Source organism: Fusarium verticillioides, chromosome 8 (assembly GCF_000149555.1).
Source record: "Fusarium verticillioides 7600 chromosome 8, whole genome shotgun sequence".
NCBI classification, from domain to species: Eukaryota; Fungi; Ascomycota; class Sordariomycetes; order Hypocreales; family Nectriaceae; genus Fusarium; species Fusarium verticillioides.
Window position 1 is genome coordinate 354,329 of NC_031682.1, and position 19,375 is coordinate 373,703.

At 48.2% G+C, this 19,375-nt stretch overlaps 8 protein-coding genes across 8 annotated transcripts; 5 read left to right on the forward strand and 3 right to left on the reverse strand.

Moving 5' to 3' along the window:
• Nucleotides 1–576: 576 nt before the first annotated feature.
• On the forward strand, nucleotides 577–1,907 carry FVEG_07649 (hypothetical protein; the record flags this gene model as incomplete). The annotated part of the gene is made up of 2 exons (XM_018896325.1): nucleotides 577–1,150; nucleotides 1,213–1,907. 2 exons carry the CDS (start codon nucleotides 577–579, stop codon nucleotides 1,905–1,907), a joined length of 1,269 nt encoding a protein of 422 aa, XP_018753773.1.
• A 922-nt stretch (nucleotides 1,908–2,829) lies between these two features.
• On the forward strand, nucleotides 2,830–4,056 carry FVEG_07648 (hypothetical protein; the record flags this gene model as incomplete). Its single annotated transcript, XM_018896324.1, has 2 exons — nucleotides 2,830–3,040; nucleotides 3,098–4,056. The coding sequence occupies 2 exons, from the start codon at nucleotides 2,830–2,832 to the stop codon at nucleotides 4,054–4,056; spliced, it is 1,170 nt and encodes a 389-aa protein (XP_018753772.1).
• Nucleotides 4,057–4,694: 638 nt separating this feature from the next.
• On the reverse strand, nucleotides 4,695–5,015 carry FVEG_07647 (hypothetical protein; the record flags this gene model as incomplete). Its single annotated transcript, XM_018896323.1, has 1 exon — nucleotides 4,695–5,015. One exon carries the CDS (start codon nucleotides 5,013–5,015, stop codon nucleotides 4,695–4,697), a length of 321 nt encoding a protein of 106 aa, XP_018753771.1.
• Nucleotides 5,016–6,886: 1,871 nt separating this feature from the next.
• Nucleotides 6,887–9,049, forward strand: FVEG_16158 (hypothetical protein; the record flags this gene model as incomplete). The annotated part of the gene is made up of 3 exons (XM_018905396.1): nucleotides 6,887–7,389; nucleotides 7,440–8,204; nucleotides 8,257–9,049. 3 exons carry the CDS (start codon nucleotides 6,887–6,889, stop codon nucleotides 9,047–9,049), a joined length of 2,061 nt encoding a protein of 686 aa, XP_018753770.1.
• A 243-nt stretch (nucleotides 9,050–9,292) lies between these two features.
• Nucleotides 9,293–11,502, reverse strand: FVEG_07646 (hypothetical protein; the record flags this gene model as incomplete). The annotated part of the gene is made up of 8 exons (XM_018896322.1): nucleotides 9,293–9,964; nucleotides 10,030–10,196; nucleotides 10,245–10,433; nucleotides 10,487–10,571; nucleotides 10,621–10,734; nucleotides 10,785–11,040; nucleotides 11,088–11,319; nucleotides 11,376–11,502. The coding sequence occupies 8 exons, from the start codon at nucleotides 11,500–11,502 to the stop codon at nucleotides 9,293–9,295; spliced, it is 1,842 nt and encodes a 613-aa protein (XP_018753769.1).
• Nucleotides 11,503–13,450: 1,948 nt separating this feature from the next.
• Nucleotides 13,451–15,668, forward strand: FVEG_07645 (hypothetical protein; the record flags this gene model as incomplete). The annotated part of the gene is made up of 6 exons (XM_018896321.1): nucleotides 13,451–13,548; nucleotides 13,601–13,738; nucleotides 13,796–14,456; nucleotides 14,512–14,763; nucleotides 14,813–15,533; nucleotides 15,586–15,668. 6 exons carry the CDS (start codon nucleotides 13,451–13,453, stop codon nucleotides 15,666–15,668), a joined length of 1,953 nt encoding a protein of 650 aa, XP_018753768.1.
• Nucleotides 15,669–15,690: 22 nt separating this feature from the next.
• Nucleotides 15,691–16,743, reverse strand: FVEG_07644 (hypothetical protein; the record flags this gene model as incomplete). Its single annotated transcript, XM_018896320.1, has 1 exon — nucleotides 15,691–16,743. One exon carries the CDS (start codon nucleotides 16,741–16,743, stop codon nucleotides 15,691–15,693), a length of 1,053 nt encoding a protein of 350 aa, XP_018753767.1.
• Nucleotides 16,744–17,377: 634 nt separating this feature from the next.
• FVEG_07643 (hypothetical protein) lies at nucleotides 17,378–18,543 on the forward strand (the record flags this gene model as incomplete). Its single annotated transcript, XM_018896319.1, has 5 exons — nucleotides 17,378–17,410; nucleotides 17,460–17,589; nucleotides 17,639–17,886; nucleotides 17,942–18,209; nucleotides 18,263–18,543. The coding sequence occupies 5 exons, from the start codon at nucleotides 17,378–17,380 to the stop codon at nucleotides 18,541–18,543; spliced, it is 960 nt and encodes a 319-aa protein (XP_018753766.1).
• Nucleotides 18,544–19,375: the final 832 nt, after the last annotated feature.

Here is a 19,375-nt window from a genome sequence, read left to right on the forward strand (position 1 = left end):
TCTCTAAGAGGCAGCCAATCAGCCGTGGCGCAACTTGAAAGGGTTGCTAAGGGGGCGGTAAGCACAAGATCGAATTGGCTATGAGTGCTGCCAAGCAGATTCGAGACTCTAAATATAGAAGCAAAGCAAGGCAACAACACTAATGTGAGGCCCTCAAACCTACTGCTGCAATCGGACTAGTTTGGGTGCTGATGTCTCAGCCGCAATTGATGAGAAGATCAGATGCGCTCAAAGTCTTCCTCGACTAACAGTTCTAACCTGTCATTCCTGTCAAGATAACCCATGGATTCTGATTTGGCCTTTCCTGGCATTCTCCCCATAGTGAAGCGTTTGTTATACATTATTGCTTCGCCTATCCTTTTCATTCTCAAACAGTTGAAGACACTGTTTCTATGGACAGTCTCGATGTCGGACCGCAATTCCTACCAACCGGACAACTCCATATTGAGTGGAATAAGAAAGTATCATCCAAATTCTCGGGGGGAACGAAACACATACCATGATAAGGGCGTATCCCCGACCGGAACACCCGCAGCTACCATGTTATCAAGGTATGTTGTACTCTTGGTATTGGCCATGGGCCATTTCTTTCTGCATTACTTAGCCACGAACAGAGACAGATCGCAGGGACATGGTACCGGCATTCCCGAGATCGAGGCGGCATGGCATTACGAGACGGAATCAGATGCCCTGAAAAAGACAATTACAGTACTCCAGGATCAGGTCCGGAGCCTTCAATCTAAGGTCAAATCTCTCCAGCAGGGCCAAGACTTCAGGTCCTATTATCCGGAGGCCGGAATTCCTCATGACCGGCTAGAGCGAGAACTGCGGAATATTCGTCAGGAGATCATAGCCTGGAGTCGAGTGACTCAGAGAGATTTACTGAAAGTAAACGCAAAAATCAACGTGTCGGCGTTAGGCGAGGAGTTGGACAAAGTTCTAGGGCTTGAAAAAGGCCGAGAACTCATCAATAACGAGGATTTATATCAAGAGGTCGCGATCACTACCTGTGATATCTTTTCAGCAATTGCATCCAACATCATAGTTGAGCGGGCAATTCTGAACCCATTGATATCATGCACTGCTGAGTTTCGAAACGCAATGAATTCGAAAGTCTACGAGATGATGTCAAGCGATCGCTCATCACGAGGTACATCAGTGTTCTATCAAAACTTCTGCCGCAGATTCAATTCATTAACATATTTCAACCAGTGAATCGGAAGGCGGCCAAGATGTGGCAGTCCGCGTGCCTAAAGATGTACGACCTCAGTGATGAGTTTGGCTCCGAGCACGAGAAGAAGGCAGCCCGCGAACGGTCCATTGACGATATCACGTCCATGGTATTTAAAGCACTGGAGATTGAGGTCAATGATCAAGCACACCAAACGAAACTACGGGGATCAATCAGTCTCGCAGTAGACATTGGCAAAACACTCGGCCAGTCGCTATCCGGTCTGGTTCCCATGAACAAAGGCTGGCTTCAGGAACATGTCGATGGCGATGGATATATTTCAGCGTCTACCTTGGGGTCTCGCATTGAACCAAGATACCTGCCTGATGGAGGCAAAACAATCGCCAAAGGCAAGGTGGCACTTGTGCTATTTCCTGGACTGTTGAAGTATGGCAGTGATGATGGAGAACACTGGGACAGTTGGACGGTCTGGACTCCAGCCAAGATCCATTTAATGCACGAGCAGATCGAGGATATCCCCCAGGAGGCTCCTGATCAGCATAACTATCAGCCACCAGCAAAGATTGCTCGTAGCGATCATGGAATGGAACGGAATGGAGGCCAAGACATCGCCCCGAAGTCAAAGCGAGAGTGGTCGATCACGCAGTCAAATCGCAAAGAATCTCGCACGTGGAATACACCACCTTCGGGCCACAACTATACTCCTTTTTCTTAGTGCTGAGGGCGGGATCTGTGAAGAAAAGATAGGATACCTCTACTCTGTAGATGGGATGGCATGGACGACAGCCGAGGGCTCCTCTTTAGCAAGGGATCAATTCATTCATGCCTCAAAACGAGGGTTTGCTTTTATGTATAGCCGCCAGGGACCTCGTTAAGAAAGCTAGTTTAATTTATGTCTGTAAATTGATGTGTTTTGTCTGTATAGCCTTAATCTGTAGACTGCAGTGTAGAATGCGTACGCGCAGCCTTCTCCAACAGATGAGGCCTGGAAATACTCCACTTTGTGCCAGGATTAATCGGTAGCAGCCTCAAGATATCCAATCCATTACAGGTTTCAAGTTAATAGCTCATTTTCAAGCTCCGTCTCCAAAGCCTCGCCGTCGCTTCCGAGCAGCGCGTTCCCTGCAAGACAGATCCCTTCGAGGAGCGACTGCATAGCACAGTTCCCCCCTCCCGCCCCCCGAGAAAAATGCAAAAGAAAGGACTTAGTTTGTCCTATACTTAGAGGTAAGGTCACTGTGTCTTGGCGTCTCACGCTGGACCTCGTCCCGCGTCCGTGGCGACGTTCGCCATCCAATCACGATACCTGGGCCACACCGGTTGCATTTCAACCTCAATATTATGCAGCCACCATGCCTGCATGCATCCCTTTTCGCTCGACCGTCATGATTTGTTATTGGTCTATCATTTCATATCATAACCGCCCGGAATCTTACAGTAGTAAGTCACATTCTGCGGGCCTCCGGATCAACATGTTCATTTGTGTCCCAGAGCCTGATGCGAACCATGGCGAACCAGCTTCAAAAACGCAATGGAATCATTGACAATTGTGAACATAAAATGCGGCTGTTGTGATGGAAGTTTTCCTCGGCCAGTGACTCTATCCCCTGAGCTCGCAATTGAACAACAGCATCATCATGTTGACAACTCCAGACTCAGACCCGGCCATGATGAGCCAAAATGAAGAAGACTACGTGGCTATTCCCCTCGTCGATGAGCATGGAAAAAACGCAGCGGGTGACCTGGAGGTAGTAATTGCTGTAATGGGCAATACGGGCTCTGGGAAAAGCTCGCTCATCAAGCTGATCTCTGGCCAAGAAGTTGAGGTTGGCAGCGGCCTTGAAGCTTGTGCGTCTTTCCACCGAGAGAAGTTATGCTAGCTAATCGCGAAATAACCGTCCGCAGGTACTGAAACTGTCACTGCTGTACGGATGGACTACAAAGGTGTCAAGTTGACTCTACTCGACTCTCCGGGCTTCAACGATACATATCGCTCCGAGACCGAGATTCTCAAGTCCATTTCTTCCTTCCTTTCTGAGACCTATAGCCACGGCTTTCAGCTCTCTGGCATCATTTATCTACATGCAATTTCCAACCCCCGGATGGAGGGATCTTCCCGCCTCAGCCTCCGCATGTTCAGAAAGCTAGTGGGTGATGATTCTCTTTCCAACGTCATCCTATCAACTACCCACTGGTCTCGTGTCTCTCTTGAGGAGGGCACTCGTCGCGAAGCCGACCTCCAGGACAAGTTCTGGAAGGACTTCCTCGACAAGGGCGCAGCCATGATGCGCCATACTGGCGAGCGCGACTCGGCTATCGCCCTCATCGATGCCCTCATTGACAAATCCCCAGTGGTTCTCGACATCCAGCATGAGCTCGTTGACGAAGGCAAAGCCCTCATCGACACAGCTGCTGGTAGCGAGCTGAACAAGGAGCTGCTCGAGCTTCAGCACCGCTACGAGTCGGATCTGCGCGAAGTCCGCAAGGAGATGGATATTGCCATCCGCGAGAATGATCAGCGCAACAAATCCGAGCTCGACGAGATTCGCCAGAAGCTGGACAATCAGCTTGCCGACGCGAAGCGCAACCAGGCTAGTCTTCGAGAGCGCGAGCGTGTCGCCTCGCGTGACAGACAACGGATGCAATCTCAGATCCAAATGCTTCAGATGGCATTTGACAAGGAGAAGGAAGAACTTAAAAAAAAGTTCGATCACGAAAATGAACGGCTAACGTCTAAACTGAAAGAAGCACAGGCTGCATCCGAGCAAGCACAGAACTCGGAGTTCTGGTCTAACGTTACGGACATTACAAACAACTTTCTCAATGGTTTCTTTGTTTTGCTGAGTGCCTATGCAAGGAAATAGAGGATTACTAGCGACCATGTGTCTAGAACTTGAAGAATTGAGAATGAGCACATATATCAGGCGTTTCCTATGAAGGAGCATTGCGTTAAGACGTGGTCACGGATTTGGGAAATTAGAAACCTGGTGATATCACTCTTAAAGAGGCAACACCGATATGTTTCAGAAACTTCAGAACAGAGGTAGGCGCTGTTGGGTGATCAGTTGACGATGGTGGCGACAAGAGAAAGATTTTGATCTGGAAATGTACTTCCAACCTGTTCTATAACATACCAATCTCTGACCGGTACAAAGACGCATTCTACCGTTATACAGAAATACGGCCTTGGGCCCCTTGTTAGGTCATTGTAGGGAAGAGATTGAAAAAAACATCCGCAGGACGCTTTGCATGTGGCTGAGCGCGCGACTGCCTGTATCTAAGCCACTTCCAACTTCCTTTCTATACGGAGACCTTTGATTCATGAGGCTGAAGAGCCTGCTGACTGGCCTTTCGAGCATTCATCCTTTTAAAGTATGCCATAACATTTTTGTGCCCAGGACTAAGGACCTACTGAGCGACTTACATAACTATCATCTTTAGCAGCCCATAAAAGTGGATGTCGGTAGCTAGGAAGCATGAATCATATAGGTATTCCTTGCCTTTAAGTTGATCGTCGAGGAGCTTTGGGAACTGGTTGATAGTAGCCTTTTTGGACTACGCGAGCCTCGGGTGTCGGGATTCGGTTGCCCTTATAGAAGTCAATGGTATCAGGGCCGTTCCGATACCAAGAAATAACAGGCTGAGCCAGTTCGAGAACCATCCTCCTAAGCCACATGCGGGTCTCGACACGCTCGAGCGCCGTGTTGCCAAACAGGGATTTAACCCCCTTGGCCACTTCATCGAGATATCCGCATATCGCGGTGATTTCGATCAAGATGAAGCCATCTATATCTAGGGCTGGTACTTCGCCTCGCGGGTTCATGCTGCGATATGCGAGCCGTTGGTTCTCTAGGTTATAATGTCGATGGTCTGGGCATCGAACTCTAGGCCGCCGCGCTCGAGAACGAATAGGTGGACGGCAAAGGGATTTGGAGCCTGTACGTCGTATTCTTTCGTGGTTACGAGACAAGACTGAGATTAAGGGTGAAAAGTACGGACAGACTTGCAGGCAGATGGAGATCTGGGATGAGTTGTGAGATAACAAAGAAAAGAATTGGAGTTTAGTCCTAGGGCGTCCAGATTTTATATAGTTTTCGCTTCGGCTATAGGAAGCAGGCGCCATTAAGCTGTTCCCCAGGAGCACACAATGACTTTCATAGTGAGTGAGGTCAAGGTGCTTACTCCCGGGAGGTGAACCAAAGTTATAACTAACGTGCATTGGTGCAACCACCAGGAAATGATTATGTAACCCGAACGTTGCCTGCATCATCATGGGCGTACTAGATTTATTACCGAAGCAGAATGGGACACGAATCTACCGCTGTAAATGTTTGCATGCAGAAGGGTAGCCGCCATGAAATCTAGAGGGCTAAGAATCAAGTGGTCTAAGTCCAAGTGGCGATCAAACGCGAGATTGTCCATGTATGCAAGTTTCTTCTGCCACTTTCATCGATAGTTCCCGCGGTCTTTCCCCCTTTTCATAAGGCCCTGATAGGTTTCGATTCGGGACAGTACGCAACAAGATCGACACCGGCAGCGACGAGAACTTTATCAATTCAGACTTACTGCAGGGCACAGAATTGACCCCGCGACAATCATAATGATCTCGGAAGAGACTAGAGAGTACCGAACACTGTATATGCTAAGCTTTCAAATTATCCCGCTAGAGGAGATTAGGCCTTCCTGGCACAAGCCCAATGTCACAGGAAACCTCGCACATCAAGGCTGTTGCTCATGAAAGCCCTTTACACAGTGCAGCTATACCAATGCCAAGGTGTCTCTCTCCTCTCGGGGTGGAGCTGCCTCGTTCTCTTCCCGGGCGCTCCAGTACAAGAATAACGCCATTCCAACGACGATGAAATGGTGGTTCAGCTGGGCGCCACTTCAGGGATATGGAGTGGTCTGGCCCGAGAAATGAACGCCTTATGATAGCGGTCAAGCACGGGGCACAGATATGTCTCTCGCACGGTTCACCAAAAATAGATATGTCTGAGGCACCCGCAGTGCTTTCTTACTCTTGTGGGGAGTGATTGGCGTCATCTTGGACTAATCTTCTCACTTTTCAACCTCGTTGCGAGTTGAGGCGCTCATGTTTCCAAGTGATGCATTATCACTTCAATAGTGGCAGATGTAGTGAACGCCACCGATACCACCCTGCTGAGAAGGTACTGTCATACTTGAAACTCTCACTGGAGTATTGGTTACAACTGAAGTATTTTTAGAAATAGCACTACTTGATGCAGGGAGATACCGAAAGGGACTCTTATGCATCAGTTCAATCAGACTGTTGGTCTGTAATTGGATAGATAAATTGTTATACAATGCCGAGACTGGTCACAATAAGTATTCCAGATTTCATCAAAAGGGTCTTATTTTCTTCAATTAAGGTGGCGGCCGGGTTGACCTTACCAAGCTACCTAAATCACACAGTAGGTTCAATCTGAACAATCAGAGAGGGATGGGCTGCTCACCGCGCAACATAAAGCCATCTTTTTCAGCTAAGCGCCACATATTGTTTTCAATCAACTAAAACCAGCCACAACTAGCCAGTGTCTCAGGCAACTGACCATTGAGACATAAGTGCAGGAGTGTTGGTCTTGTATTTTTCTGTCATAAGAATTGCTGTCTGCTACACAAGAAGAAAACAAACTATCTCCCCTTTCCCTTCCCTTACATCTAAGTACGTTGGCAGCAATGACCAAACAAGATTCTGGAGAGAACAACGGATTTCTCAATCCCAACCACAGTGTGAGGAGGCCCATTGTTGACGATAACACGCGAGGCTTAAAGACCGCTGACTGGAAGGTCAGCCTCATAGGTGGTACGTCTGCCTGTATCGCCGTTTTTATCGTCAATCTTGGCGTCACCATCTGGTCAACCTTGACACTCGCGGGTAATCAGGACGGCCTAAAAACCAGTCGAAGAATCATCTACGAAGGCTCATGCTCAACGACCCGTGACTTAAGCATCGCCATTCATCTAGTCATCAACACTTTTGGTTCGATCCTTCTTGCAGCCAGCAATTATGGTATGCAATGCCTGTCTGCACCAACTAGGGCTGATGTCGATAGAGCCCACTCGCGCCAAACATGGGTTGATATCGGGATTCCCAGTTTTCATAACTTACGGAAAGTATCTACAAGTAGAGCTATACTTTGGTGGCTGCTAGTTTTCTCTTCACTGCCACTACATCTATTGTAAGTCTACTGATACTGACGTAAAGGTACAAGGAACTAATAATATTTAGATTCAACTCGGTAGTCTTCTCGTCCTTAACAACCTACGACTATAAGGTCTTCACTGTGGACACGAAGCTCAGACAGCTCGCGAGAGAAGCTGGAAACTCGCCTGCGACTTCTTATCGCTTGGACCTATTCAAGTCAAGGAACATAATAACCAGCAAGCTCGATAACCTTACCGCCTTAGAGTGCATCAACGAGTACGGTATAGCTTTTCAGACAAAAAGGAACGACTTATTGGTTGTCGTCGATACTTCACAATCTGGGGTATCAAAAAGAACCCATGATGCACACCCAGCCTCACTTCATAACGTCCGACGAGCTACTTGCACCGAATCAGACTATGACTGGATTTGTCCTGAATGGAACTGTGATAACCCATGCCGCCTCCAATTGCCTCTAGTCAGACGTCAAGCTGATAACTGGAGGCCATGGGGTAATCGGGTTGAATATTGCCTTAGCCAGCCAGCACCACAAAGATGCCGACTGAACTTTGATGTCTACCTCGCGGCAATTATACTTGGGGTAAACTTGATTAAAGCCATTACACTGGCATTTATCGCACTACGACCTCCAAAGGAACCGCTATTCATCCTTGGAGATGCCATTCAGTCATTTTTGACCTTTCCAGATGAGAACTCTCGTGGAAACTGCTTAGCGTCGGCGCGTACCGTCAGGGCTGGTCAATTCACTCGACCTTGCACCATGCACACAAAGCGTAGAAGACGTGGAGTTGCAGTTACTGGAAGGCGTTGGTTCTTCAGTTTTGCCATGTAAAATGCCCAGCGCCGGATAGTTCAGCATGTGCTAATGCTCTTAATCTAGGTACGGAATAGCACTCGGTGTCAGTTGTTTCCTTCTAGCATGGGGCATTCGAGAGCTCCCAGGGCCCCACGATATTAAAAGCCTATGGAATCTGGGATTTGGAGCTGCAACTGAGCTTACTATAATAAGGGGATTTAGCTGGGAGGATACTGGTGACGAGAGTCTCTTCTGGAACGTCCTTGTTTCCAACCTTCCGCAACTGGTTTTCTCTCTTCTGTACTTTCAGTACAATGGCCTCCTTACTTGCATGGCTGCGGCAAAGGAATGGAGTGACTTCGGTCGTAAGAGAAATCCATTACGGGTTTCCTCTAACCCAAGAGGTCAGCAGCGCTCCCGCTACTTTCTCCAACTGCCTTATCGCTTCAGCATCCCGCTTCTCCTTGTCTCTATTCTGATGCACTGGATGTTGTCACAAAGCATCTTCATCGTTGCCGTTGAAAAGCGCGATCTCACGATGCCAAATGACTGGTATTGGGAACTTTTGACGTGTGGGTATTCTCCAATTGCTATTATTTTCGTCATAGTTACATCCATTTTCATGGCTGCGGCCGTAATGATCACTGCATGTCGTCGCCTACCGACTGCTATGCCTGTGGCTGCAAGTTGCAGTCTGGCGATTGCAGCTGCCTGTCACCAGCCAGACGGTATCCCATCACCAGAAGCATCCTTATTACCACTTCAATGGGGTGTAATGTGGGTTCAAAGAGAGGGATTTAGTCAGGAGCTCACAGACCATTGTGGATTCTCCCATCACGCAGTAGAGGTACCGCTGGATGGAAATCTGTACTTTTAGTAAAGAATACTTGCTTATTACCCTGAGGTCAGTTATACAGTCTAAACAGTTTAAATAGTAAAATAAGTAAAGACTATTATATTTACTAGAGTAATTACTATTACACAGCTACGTCTTTCGGGGCATCTTATGATTTGTAGTATAAAGACAATGTTTCAATAAGACGACATCGGACTAAATAATCATTGGACAATGTTTGAAGTTCTCCATTCACATTATACTAGTATTGGAAGATATCTACTCTCATACAGCCCTACCATTGGTGACTACTTCAGGGTTGTTCAACAGCTGCATGCCCTCGACAAAGGTCAAACCAGCAGCCTTTGACCACCTGGGGTCAATAGCCCCAAGGTGAATATGCGGCGAGTCATCCATCTCCGCATCGAACGTCTCCTTGACAAGCCCATCGCCAAGATACAAGAACCGGTTTGCGCTCTTCTCCCCACTGGCAGCATACTTTATGTCATAGTCTTCCCATCGCACCTTACTCAAGGCTCTTACAAACTGCAGTGTAATGCCTGGCCAGATCAGGTTCACTCGTCCTTTTAACGGTCCAGACTGGGTCTTGTACCAAGCCGGACAGTCCCCTGACCACGCGCAGCCTTTCAACCAAGTCTGAGCATGTTCGACAAAGTCATCCATTGCTTCTTGCTTTGGAACCACGCTGATGATATTGTGCTCCATCTGTAGCTTCTGGATGACTTGGACTACATAGTTGGCCACTGCGTCCATGGGTCCGATCAGAGACCCGTTAGCGGAGGGCCAGTAGGCGCCGGTGCTGCCGTGGAAGTAATTCGGGAACTGTGCCAGAGCTACTGACATGTAACTGTCTGGGTTTTGTTCTAGGAACTCGGATATGCGGAGGCCGTTTGGCCCGATAACTTCAAATCGTGGGATGAGATCGACATTGAAACCCTAGCCTCGGGTCAGAATATCTATAGTCGGATCTCCTCGGGACAGACCTACCCAGTTGCACAAACCACAGCGTCAACCTTTCGCTCAACACCATCTGTATCCACAACACCATCCTCCGTGAGTTTCGCAACACCTTTGAAGACAACCTCGACGTTTGGCTCTTGGACTGCGTAGATAAAAGGGTCACCTGGAGTGATGCGACGGCATCCGGGAACAAATTCAGGAGTAAAGCCTGGAAGCGGATTAGCATGTAGCCAAATTCAGTAGCACCTAAGCCCACCCTGGAGAAGCTTGGGATCCTTGATCTTAATCTTCATTTGGTCGTAGAAGAACTTGATGGCATTCCTTTGGTAATCAGTGCCGCTGTAAAAGTTCGGGAAGAGGCCATTGAGGCGCCTCTCGATGCTCTTCCCATGGGCCTGAAGCTTGGATGGGTCCTTCTTGAAGTTCTCTCGATCTTCTGGTGAGTCTTGTAGCACAGTTAGCATCCGAACTCGGTCATATAAGGCAACTTAGACGTACATTCTGGGCTGAACTCATCTCCTGCGAGCCCAGGTGCAAACCAGATTGGAGTGCGTGAAAACACAGTCATCTTGGAAACATGAGGCTACTAGATGTTAACAACGCTTCGGCGGTAAACGAGAAGAGAGACTTACCTGCATTCTAGGCACCACCTGTACTGCTGAGGCACCGCTGCCAATCACAGCAACAGTCTTACCCTTCCACGCCTCTTCGTCAAATCGTTCATCCCAACCAGCAGTGTGAAGCAACTGATACATCCGTTAGTAAAGGTATCAGCACACGAGCTCTGTAGACTTACCGTTCCCTTGAACTTATCGAGACCATCAACATTAGGCCACTGATAGACATGTTGACTTCCAGAGTTGTTCACCAGAATCTCTGCGTCTTGGTGATATTCTCGACAGTCACCATTTGGCAACTCCTCTCGTACAAAGACGCGCCAGAATCCCTCCTCATGCCATTTAGCCTTTAGAACTCTGGTATGAAACTTGATATACTTGTCTAGGTCAAACGTGGTGGCGCATTTCTGAAGGTACTTCTGGATATCTTGACCTCTTTGCTGAGTCAGTATGCAGTGATCTGTATGGACTTTCGAACTTACGGGCTAAGAAACCGAGGCCAATCCGGGTTCGGTGCGAAACTGTATTGATACACGTGAGATGGGACATCACAGGCAACTCCAGGATATCTGTTATGGTTCCAGACACCTCCGAGTTCACTGCTCTTTTCGAATACAGTGAGATCGAAGTTCTGGCATTTGGCTGAGATCCAGTATGCAAGATTGATGCCAAAGAGGCCGGCGCCTATGTTGATGATGCGGATCCTACGATTGGCTGGTAAAAAAATGTCAGTATGAACGGTATAAGATAACAGGACTGTCTGGACTGACATGGGTCACCAAAAGTCTTGTCCGAGATTTTGTAGTCTGGACTGTAGTTCTGATAGAACTGACTCCAAACTTTGGCCTGAGTCAGCCTGTTGGCCAGTTCTTGCGAGTCAGGGATATTAGGGCTCATGGTTAGTAAAGATAATAACAAGTATCAGTTCAAAAGCGTTGTAACATAAAGTTTCTTGCTTAGACTAAATGGTGTTGGAAGCTGTATTATACACAATAATACCTATCCTTCCTGATAAACTACATGTCAATGAAACGCTTGTTAAACTTTCAGGCGATACGGTCTATGGTTTCCCTTGTAGTCGGCAGTTGAGAGAGCTCGGAACTTCCATCTTGCACTAGGTCAAGAGCGGCTTATCCGGGCAATGTAGATCTAACATGAGAGCTTCTGTCTGTTTACAAAGTCGGTATCGACTCCCCGGAAATTGTGATCAGATTTCCGATACCAAAGTCTTGAGGAGAACATGAACCTGGTCCAACACAAGACGCTTAAGCGGAAACTCAACGAGCTCGGAGGCTAGCCATATACAGACTGGTCAGGCTCGGAACTACCGAACCCTGCACCCCACAATTGCCTACCCCAGACTTCAACCTCGGAGCTTTGTTTTTCGAATCGCGATAATAATGAGATTGTGAGATATAGAAGAAGGTCAAGTTAGTAGTCTTTGTAATTATGAGGTCTCATGCGATTTCTCTTCCGTGCTTGATAAAGAACTCTTGAAGAATCCTCATCAGAATGTAGGTACTAACGAAATCTTAATCATTTCAGTCAAGCCCCTAACTCGACACACGCAGGTCAAATCATTTCGTGCTCTACGGCGACTACGTCTCCCCATATACAATTTCCACCGCGCACGCGTTGCTCGAGAAAGGTCTTACCTGGGAATACAGACACATTGACATTCTCAAATTTGTGACCCGGGTGCGTGAGCCAACTAACTCCACTGTGATAACTATCCAGAAGTATGCTAATCATAGCCTACAAGACTCCTGAACACCGCAAATTACACCCTTTCGGCAAAGTGCCAATCCTGGACGTACTCAATGACCGAGGCGAGAAAATACTTCGAATTTGCGGTACGAACCTGATTCTCCCCACAAAGTCTACACCACTTACTAAGGTTATATAGAAAGCCGCGCGATTGCCCGTTATATCGCTGTCACGTATTCTGACCATAGAAACCCGTTAGTGCCAGACATCTCGTATGTAGACGCTCTGGCTTCCTTTGAAGAGGCTGCCTCGATGGAGGTTTGCTATTTCTCCACTACAGCATGGAAATATTGCGGAGATATCATCATCAAACCGTAAGGCAGCAGCCTTGTTTTCGCATTATCCGTCGCCGAGCGCGTTGCTGACTATCGGTTGCAATAGGATACTGGGTATACCTAGAGTAGAGACGAAAGAACTAGAGAATATTTGGAATGAGCTACATAGCGCGCTGAAAGTCATGGACGGCATATTGTCTGGCCGTAGTTATCTGGGTGGCGCAGAGTTTACTCTAGTCGACATTTGGTCTATGCCCTGGGTGTCACAGCTGATTGATTTGAAGGGAGCTGAAGCATTCTTTGCTGAGTTGCCGCATCTGCGAAATTGGTGGGAGAGAGTGAGCTTGAGGCCAGCCTGGAAGGAAGCATGTGGACTTATGGATGAAGCGATGGAGGTAATGCGAGAGAATGCAGCAAACGGATGGGAGCTGTAAAGACAGCAACGAGAATTGACTACATAGTTTGACATCTGTCTGCTGTAACTTGAGCTTAGCTAGCAACCCCCAACAGAGCCGTTCGCCTTGACAAATGAAAAGACCTCCTATGGCCTCAGCAGCTAATATCGACTTCTATTTTGCTTGAATCATCGTGTCAATTCCTCTCTAGCGGGCCTAGTTCCTTGTGAAACAACTATGGGACTCTTGGACTAACGTGAGTTCGTGTTGGGCCCGAGGCTAGAGCGCGGGGCTGCCCACGTGATCCGGGGAATCTCCTACTAACTCGCTTCATAACTTCGATGCAACCCCCAACCTACCTTAACTCTAAGCAACAGACCGAGTACAAACTTTAAAGTCCGCCCTATCATGCCACTAACAATTGATGCCGGAAGCGATGCACCAGATACACAACGGATCACTCGAGGCGGGCGCCGAAAGCGCAACGAATACGCTCTCGTCGCCTGGTATTTCCATACCTTTATCCATACGAGCAGCACGCTAATACATGAACAACAGTATGCTATGCAAGTCTCGAAAAGTCAAGTGTGATGGCCAATGGCCCTGTCAGCGCTGTATAAAGCGTGGGGTGGAGTGCTCATACCCACGTCGGGGCAACATACCCAGCATGAGCCCAATGCCCACCGAAATGAGCTTGTAAGACTTCAGATCAAATGCCCAGAAAGACATAATCTAATCAATTTCCATTTATAGAGAGATGGATTACTCACCGTCAACAGACGACGCAGTCACGCCTCACATATCGGCAACCTCCGGCATCACGATCTTGAAAGAAGCACCGCGCCAACCTGTGAAAACCAGTAGGAGTCTAGGCACCTCGCTACAAAGTCCTGCGCCTACCGAAAAATCACCCACGGCACGTCGCTCAAGCTTTGTTGATACCTTCAGCTTGGCGAGATCATGCCTTCAAGCTAACGGTATCGTGGACGAAGTCGAGGAGGACGTCCAAGGTTCAATGAGCAAACCAGGTCTGACTTTAGAAGAATGCCTTGCTTCCTCAAGTAACGACTGCTTGGATTCGGTTCTGGACCTTGGCTATGACAGAGCTAGACACCTGTTCATCACCTTTGCTAAGACTATTTTTCCGATTTACCCGTGTGTTGATCTTCACTCGGCAGAAATGGTCTTGAATACAGTCTTTGGGCGTTCAGCGAGCCATACATCACAACCTGCTTCGATGACTTTGACGAAGATTGATATTCTCAAAGCTCTCTTGGGACTAACTCTCCTCATTGAAGAAGACAGCACAAGCCCTTTAGCACGTCATCTACAGCGATATGTCGATTGGTCAGTGGAAAAGGTCTTGATGGGTAGAGGCCCAACTATTGACGATGTTGCCATGGCTACTTTGATGGTATGACCCGTGTTCGGATTGAATTGTTAATCTGCTAAGGCATGCCAACTTCCAGGGGTTGTATTCATTCCACAAATCGGAACACATAAAGGCGTGGCGACTCGTCAGTCTGGCATCGAGAACATGCTTCGAACTTGGTCTCCATCGAGCGCCAGAAGTGGCAGTTAAGACCGTTGGAGTTCCTGGTACTTTTTCCCCACGAGAGTTATTCTGCTGTGTATACGTACTAGACCGGACGTTTTCCTTTGCTACCGATCTTCCTCATACCACCAAAGACGAAGACATAGATGAGAGGTGCTTTGATCTTGTAAGTCACCGTCGAACCCGCAGGCTTACACCTTCTGACTCATAGCAAGGGCACCTCGTCTCCGTTCCTAGTCGTGACCATGGAATACACTCGTCTCAACGCGGAGATATTAGGATTGACGAAGGCTTCTACCAAGACCGTTACAGAAAGTCGGCAGCAAAAGGAGTACCTAGATTATAAGTTACAACGGCTGCGCGACCAATTCCGGGACCTCACGACCGCCGCCCGTTCTACAACTCTACCCAGCAGCCCTTGGAATCCTCTTCAAAACGAGGTCCTTATGAATGACCTAGAAACCTTTCTAGAAATACGCATCTGTCATTCTAGGATACTGCTACGCAAACCCCTACTTCACTCGTACAAAGGCGATCGGGACAAAACAGCAGCCGCAGCGGTGTGTATTCAGTGCGCAAAAGCTACCATCTTTCTGTGCTCTGGTGTAATCAACAAGGCAGTCCCGCTGAAGTGTCTCCGAAGTTCGTACGAATACTTTACTGTGTCATCACTCGCTATAATACTGTTGGTGGTTTCTCAGGACCCAGAAACCTACGGGCCAGAGAGCAGAGACGCCTTTCAAGAGGCGATTAGAATACTTCAGGTATCCAAGTGTCGAAATTTTGCGTGCGGGAATTTGTCCTTTACTTTTGAGCAGCTTCTCAGAATTGGGGAGCGGCTTCACATGCCGAAAGATAGCAACACCCCATTATTGCAGGATTTTGGAGATATTGATATGGGACAGCTCTTGGAGGATTCACAATGTGTTGGAGCTGGTAAGTTGATGGTGACCCAGACTGTGAAAGAGATGTACTAAACGACGACTAGGAGATTTGCAGACTCTGGGTGATAGTATTTTCGGACTATTTGGGATGAATGGAAACTGGCCTGCCAATAATAGCTATATGTGAGATCCATGTACGCCAATACAATCTAAAGCGGGTGCTTGATGACAACTTTAGTCAAGCTGACCTTTCCTTCATTCACATCCTTTATAGCCTGTATTCCCTTCTCAGCCCCCTCCACAATCTTAATATTGGGGATACGAAATTTTGACCCGTAGTTCTTGGCGGTCCAAACAACCGCCCTCTCTAGTCGAGCCTCCCATAGAGGATTTGCTTTATTACCCCCAGGAAACTCGAAAGGGACAGGATTGTCGATTTCCCTCGAAGCTAAGATCATTCTCCACCGTGGCGGCTTGCTGAATTGGGGAAGGGTACTGACGAATGTGACATCCGGCCCGGTGGCAATCGCCTCACACTGCTCAATGGTACCAGGACTCCCTATCTTGCATGCAGTGTCCAGGACATATCGTATGGGGACGCCGGTCTCGTCACATGCAGCTCTAACTGCATCAACGATATTTGGATCTCGATAGTTGAAACACGTTGTCGCGCCGAGCTCAAGGAGTGCCTCGTAGTTGGCAGGCGAAGCAGTCGTGAATATCCATTTCACTCCCATGGCCTTTGCGAGCTGTATTGCTGCGCAGCCGACGCTACTCGCACCGCCCCAAACCAACAAGGCGCCATTAGGTGGTGGCCCGTAAATACCTATAGCAGAGAAAGGAATCTCGAAGTGATTGAGCAACGCATCTGCAGCTGAGCGCACCATGATACTGAGAGCAGCGGCATCTGTCCGTGGGAGCTGAGCAGGCAATTTGACTGACATCAGGTTTGACTCCACTATCATAAAATCTTGATGTCCCCCATGGTATCCTGGCTTTGAACGTCCGGGATGGTTGGAGCCAAAGACGACGTCCCCGACTGCGTATCGACTAGTCCTTCCTGCTTCAATGACGGTACCGCAGATTTCGTAGCCGCATACGTTGTTCTTCATGCCCAGATCCCTTGGATGGTTGAGATCGGCTGGGTTGATGCCTGAGTACTCGACTTTGACTAGAGCTTGGCCATCTTGAGGATGATATGTTTCGGGTATGTCGCGGATAGACAGATCGCAGGAGTCGTCGACAAAGATACATTTGTTCATGTTGAGTTGTGAGTTTGTGAGCTTCGTGGTTGTCTGTAGTAGGTAATCTGCCGGACTTCAATAGTAGTATCTAGATACAAGGTTGTCGATTTTATTCTTAGGTCTCATTGGCAGGAATGACGTTGCATCGTGTGATCGTTCCGATCCTCAAGCCCTATTCCCAAACCTCGGAACTTCCGACGAGTACCCTTTTTGCCACGGCCAAACCGAGGCCGCGCCAGTCACCTGACTCTTAAACTCGGAGTTATGCCTTTCATTTGTCGACGTATTTGCTCTTTGTCTCGCGGATTATCCGCCGGAAGACGCAAAGATTGTCGATTTTTATGAATGGATGCGGAGGGTGCGCAAAGGTATGCCACAAGCAAAGTCGGAACTTCTTCCGTGGAAGCTAACTTGGAAGTAAGTTTCTATGCAAAAATGTCAATTCAATCAGGTCCCATGAAGCGACTTCGGATGGTCCGGCACAACGATTACAGAAAAGCGATATTGTCGTGTCGCAAGAAACATAAACGGTCACCCACTCGACTGACTCGATCTGCCAGGACAAACTCCATTCGATCAGCAACACATACTGAGCTAGAGCCTTATTGCCTCTGTCACATTCAACATCTTATGCAAAGTGTACGATCCTAAAATGGCCCCTTACCTGGATCCAGAATGGTTAGAGGTTAGACTCAATCGATTGAAGAGGCATTCACAAAGCTAATTCGTTGCAGGTAGAGAAAGAGCTCGGTGGTCGCCTTGTTCTCGGCGGGACAATGGAGAATTATCGAGCTGGTGGGGAAGCCATTGGGAAGTACATCAGAGCTCATCTGCCTCCCCCTAGAGATGACGGGCTTCAGGTTGGTAAGTATTCAGCACATTCAGGTCCTCTTACTCAGCTGACGCAGCTTAGCGGACGAGAAGATTAACGAGAACGTTACTGTCCGTATTTACAAGCCTAAAGACTCCAAGGAAGCGCTGCCAGTCGGTGTTTTCTGTCATGGAGGCGGCTTTTCTGATGGCTCCATCGATATGGAAGACGGGTTGTGCAGACTCATTGCATCGATGTATCCTTGCATAATCGTATCCCTTGAGTATCGTCTTACGCCGTCAGTCGATATCAAGGTAGTGTTTCAGGACGCCTTTGACGGATTCTCATGGGTAAGTAGCTTTTGCTTCACGACTTTTCAAAGTATGTCTGGCTGACGGCTTGAAGACCTATGAAAACGCTTCCAAGCTAGATGGAGACCAGGGCCGTGTTTTCATGCTGGGAAGCTCATGCGGTGGTACACTGTCTCTTGCCACTGCCCATAGGCTCATTGAACATGGGAGAGCGGGACAGTTGAAAGGGGCCATCAACATGGCGGGAGGTACAGTCCATCCAGCAAATGTGCCAAAGCATCTCCAGCACCTTACGAAGTCTATGGAAGAGAACGCTACGGATGTACCAATCATTGATGGGCAGACAGCCAAGATGATTAACGGTTCGTACCCAGACAGGCTATGACTACTGAGCAGTTACTAAAGATTGATACAGCATCGACTGGACTCGACAAGCATGTCGATGATGAGTGGCTGTTTCCTCTCCTCTCATCCCACCTGGACAAGTTTCCACGAACTTACCTCGTTGCTTGCGGCGCGGACCCTCTGAGAGATGACAACGTAGCCATGGAGCATGAACTTCGCAGCAAAGGGGTCAAGGTCAAGCTGGACGTGTATGAGGGTCTACCTCATGTCTTTTGGATGTTTCCGACGCTGAGTGCTACGAAGACGTTCATTGGGAACCTATTGGCTGGCATCAAGTTCATCTTAGAGTAGACTTTCCTGCCCAACTAGGTACCAATATTTACATTGAGCTTAAACAGTCAGGCTTATGCAACAATGCACACCATGGAACCTTTTAAGTAGCTAGATTGTAGTAATGTAATATGTTACAGAGGCTTTCAAGTGCAATGGCCGGTCCTTCGCAATACTATAGTGTAAGAAAAGAAACATAAGTTGCAACCTTCACATGGTGCTTAAGAGAAGGCCATTGCAAGTCTCCAAAGGAATTACACTTCGCACAATCTTCTCCGCAATCTGCTGTGGTCAAACCGGAACTACAGAAAAAGTTTCCGCATACCCCGCGTTCGAGATAAACAAGGATACTCATCCCCATCTCAGGATTAGGCGCCGCTCCAGCCGATGACAGGGCACGCACCCTCTTATGAAACGGCTTGGCTGCCCTTGGCAGCACCGTATGGTATGTAATCTAGCTCGGGAAAGCCGTGCCACAACAGACATGCTATGCATGTGTTTATTGGTGTTATTAACGAAAGTCACATTCGTAATGATGATGTGTCTCGGCTCTTCCGATGCCAAATGGGAAGCCATGGGAAACCCCATTTTGACCCTCCGGGTTTGGAGATAGCACCGCCGCCTCGAGAAGACATGCCCAGAAGGCTTAGCGGCTAAGTAGGGGGTTCCAGGCGGACATCCCGATACCTGATTGTACAAAGCAGCTGTTACGATAGGATCCAGGGTCATACCCCGGATTCCCAGGTCGGAATATAAATAAGAATTCCGAGACTAGGTTGAAGATTCGTGGCTTGAGCATTAGCGTGGCCACTACCCCGGATTTCCCTTGACCACCAGCTCTTCATGTCCAAAC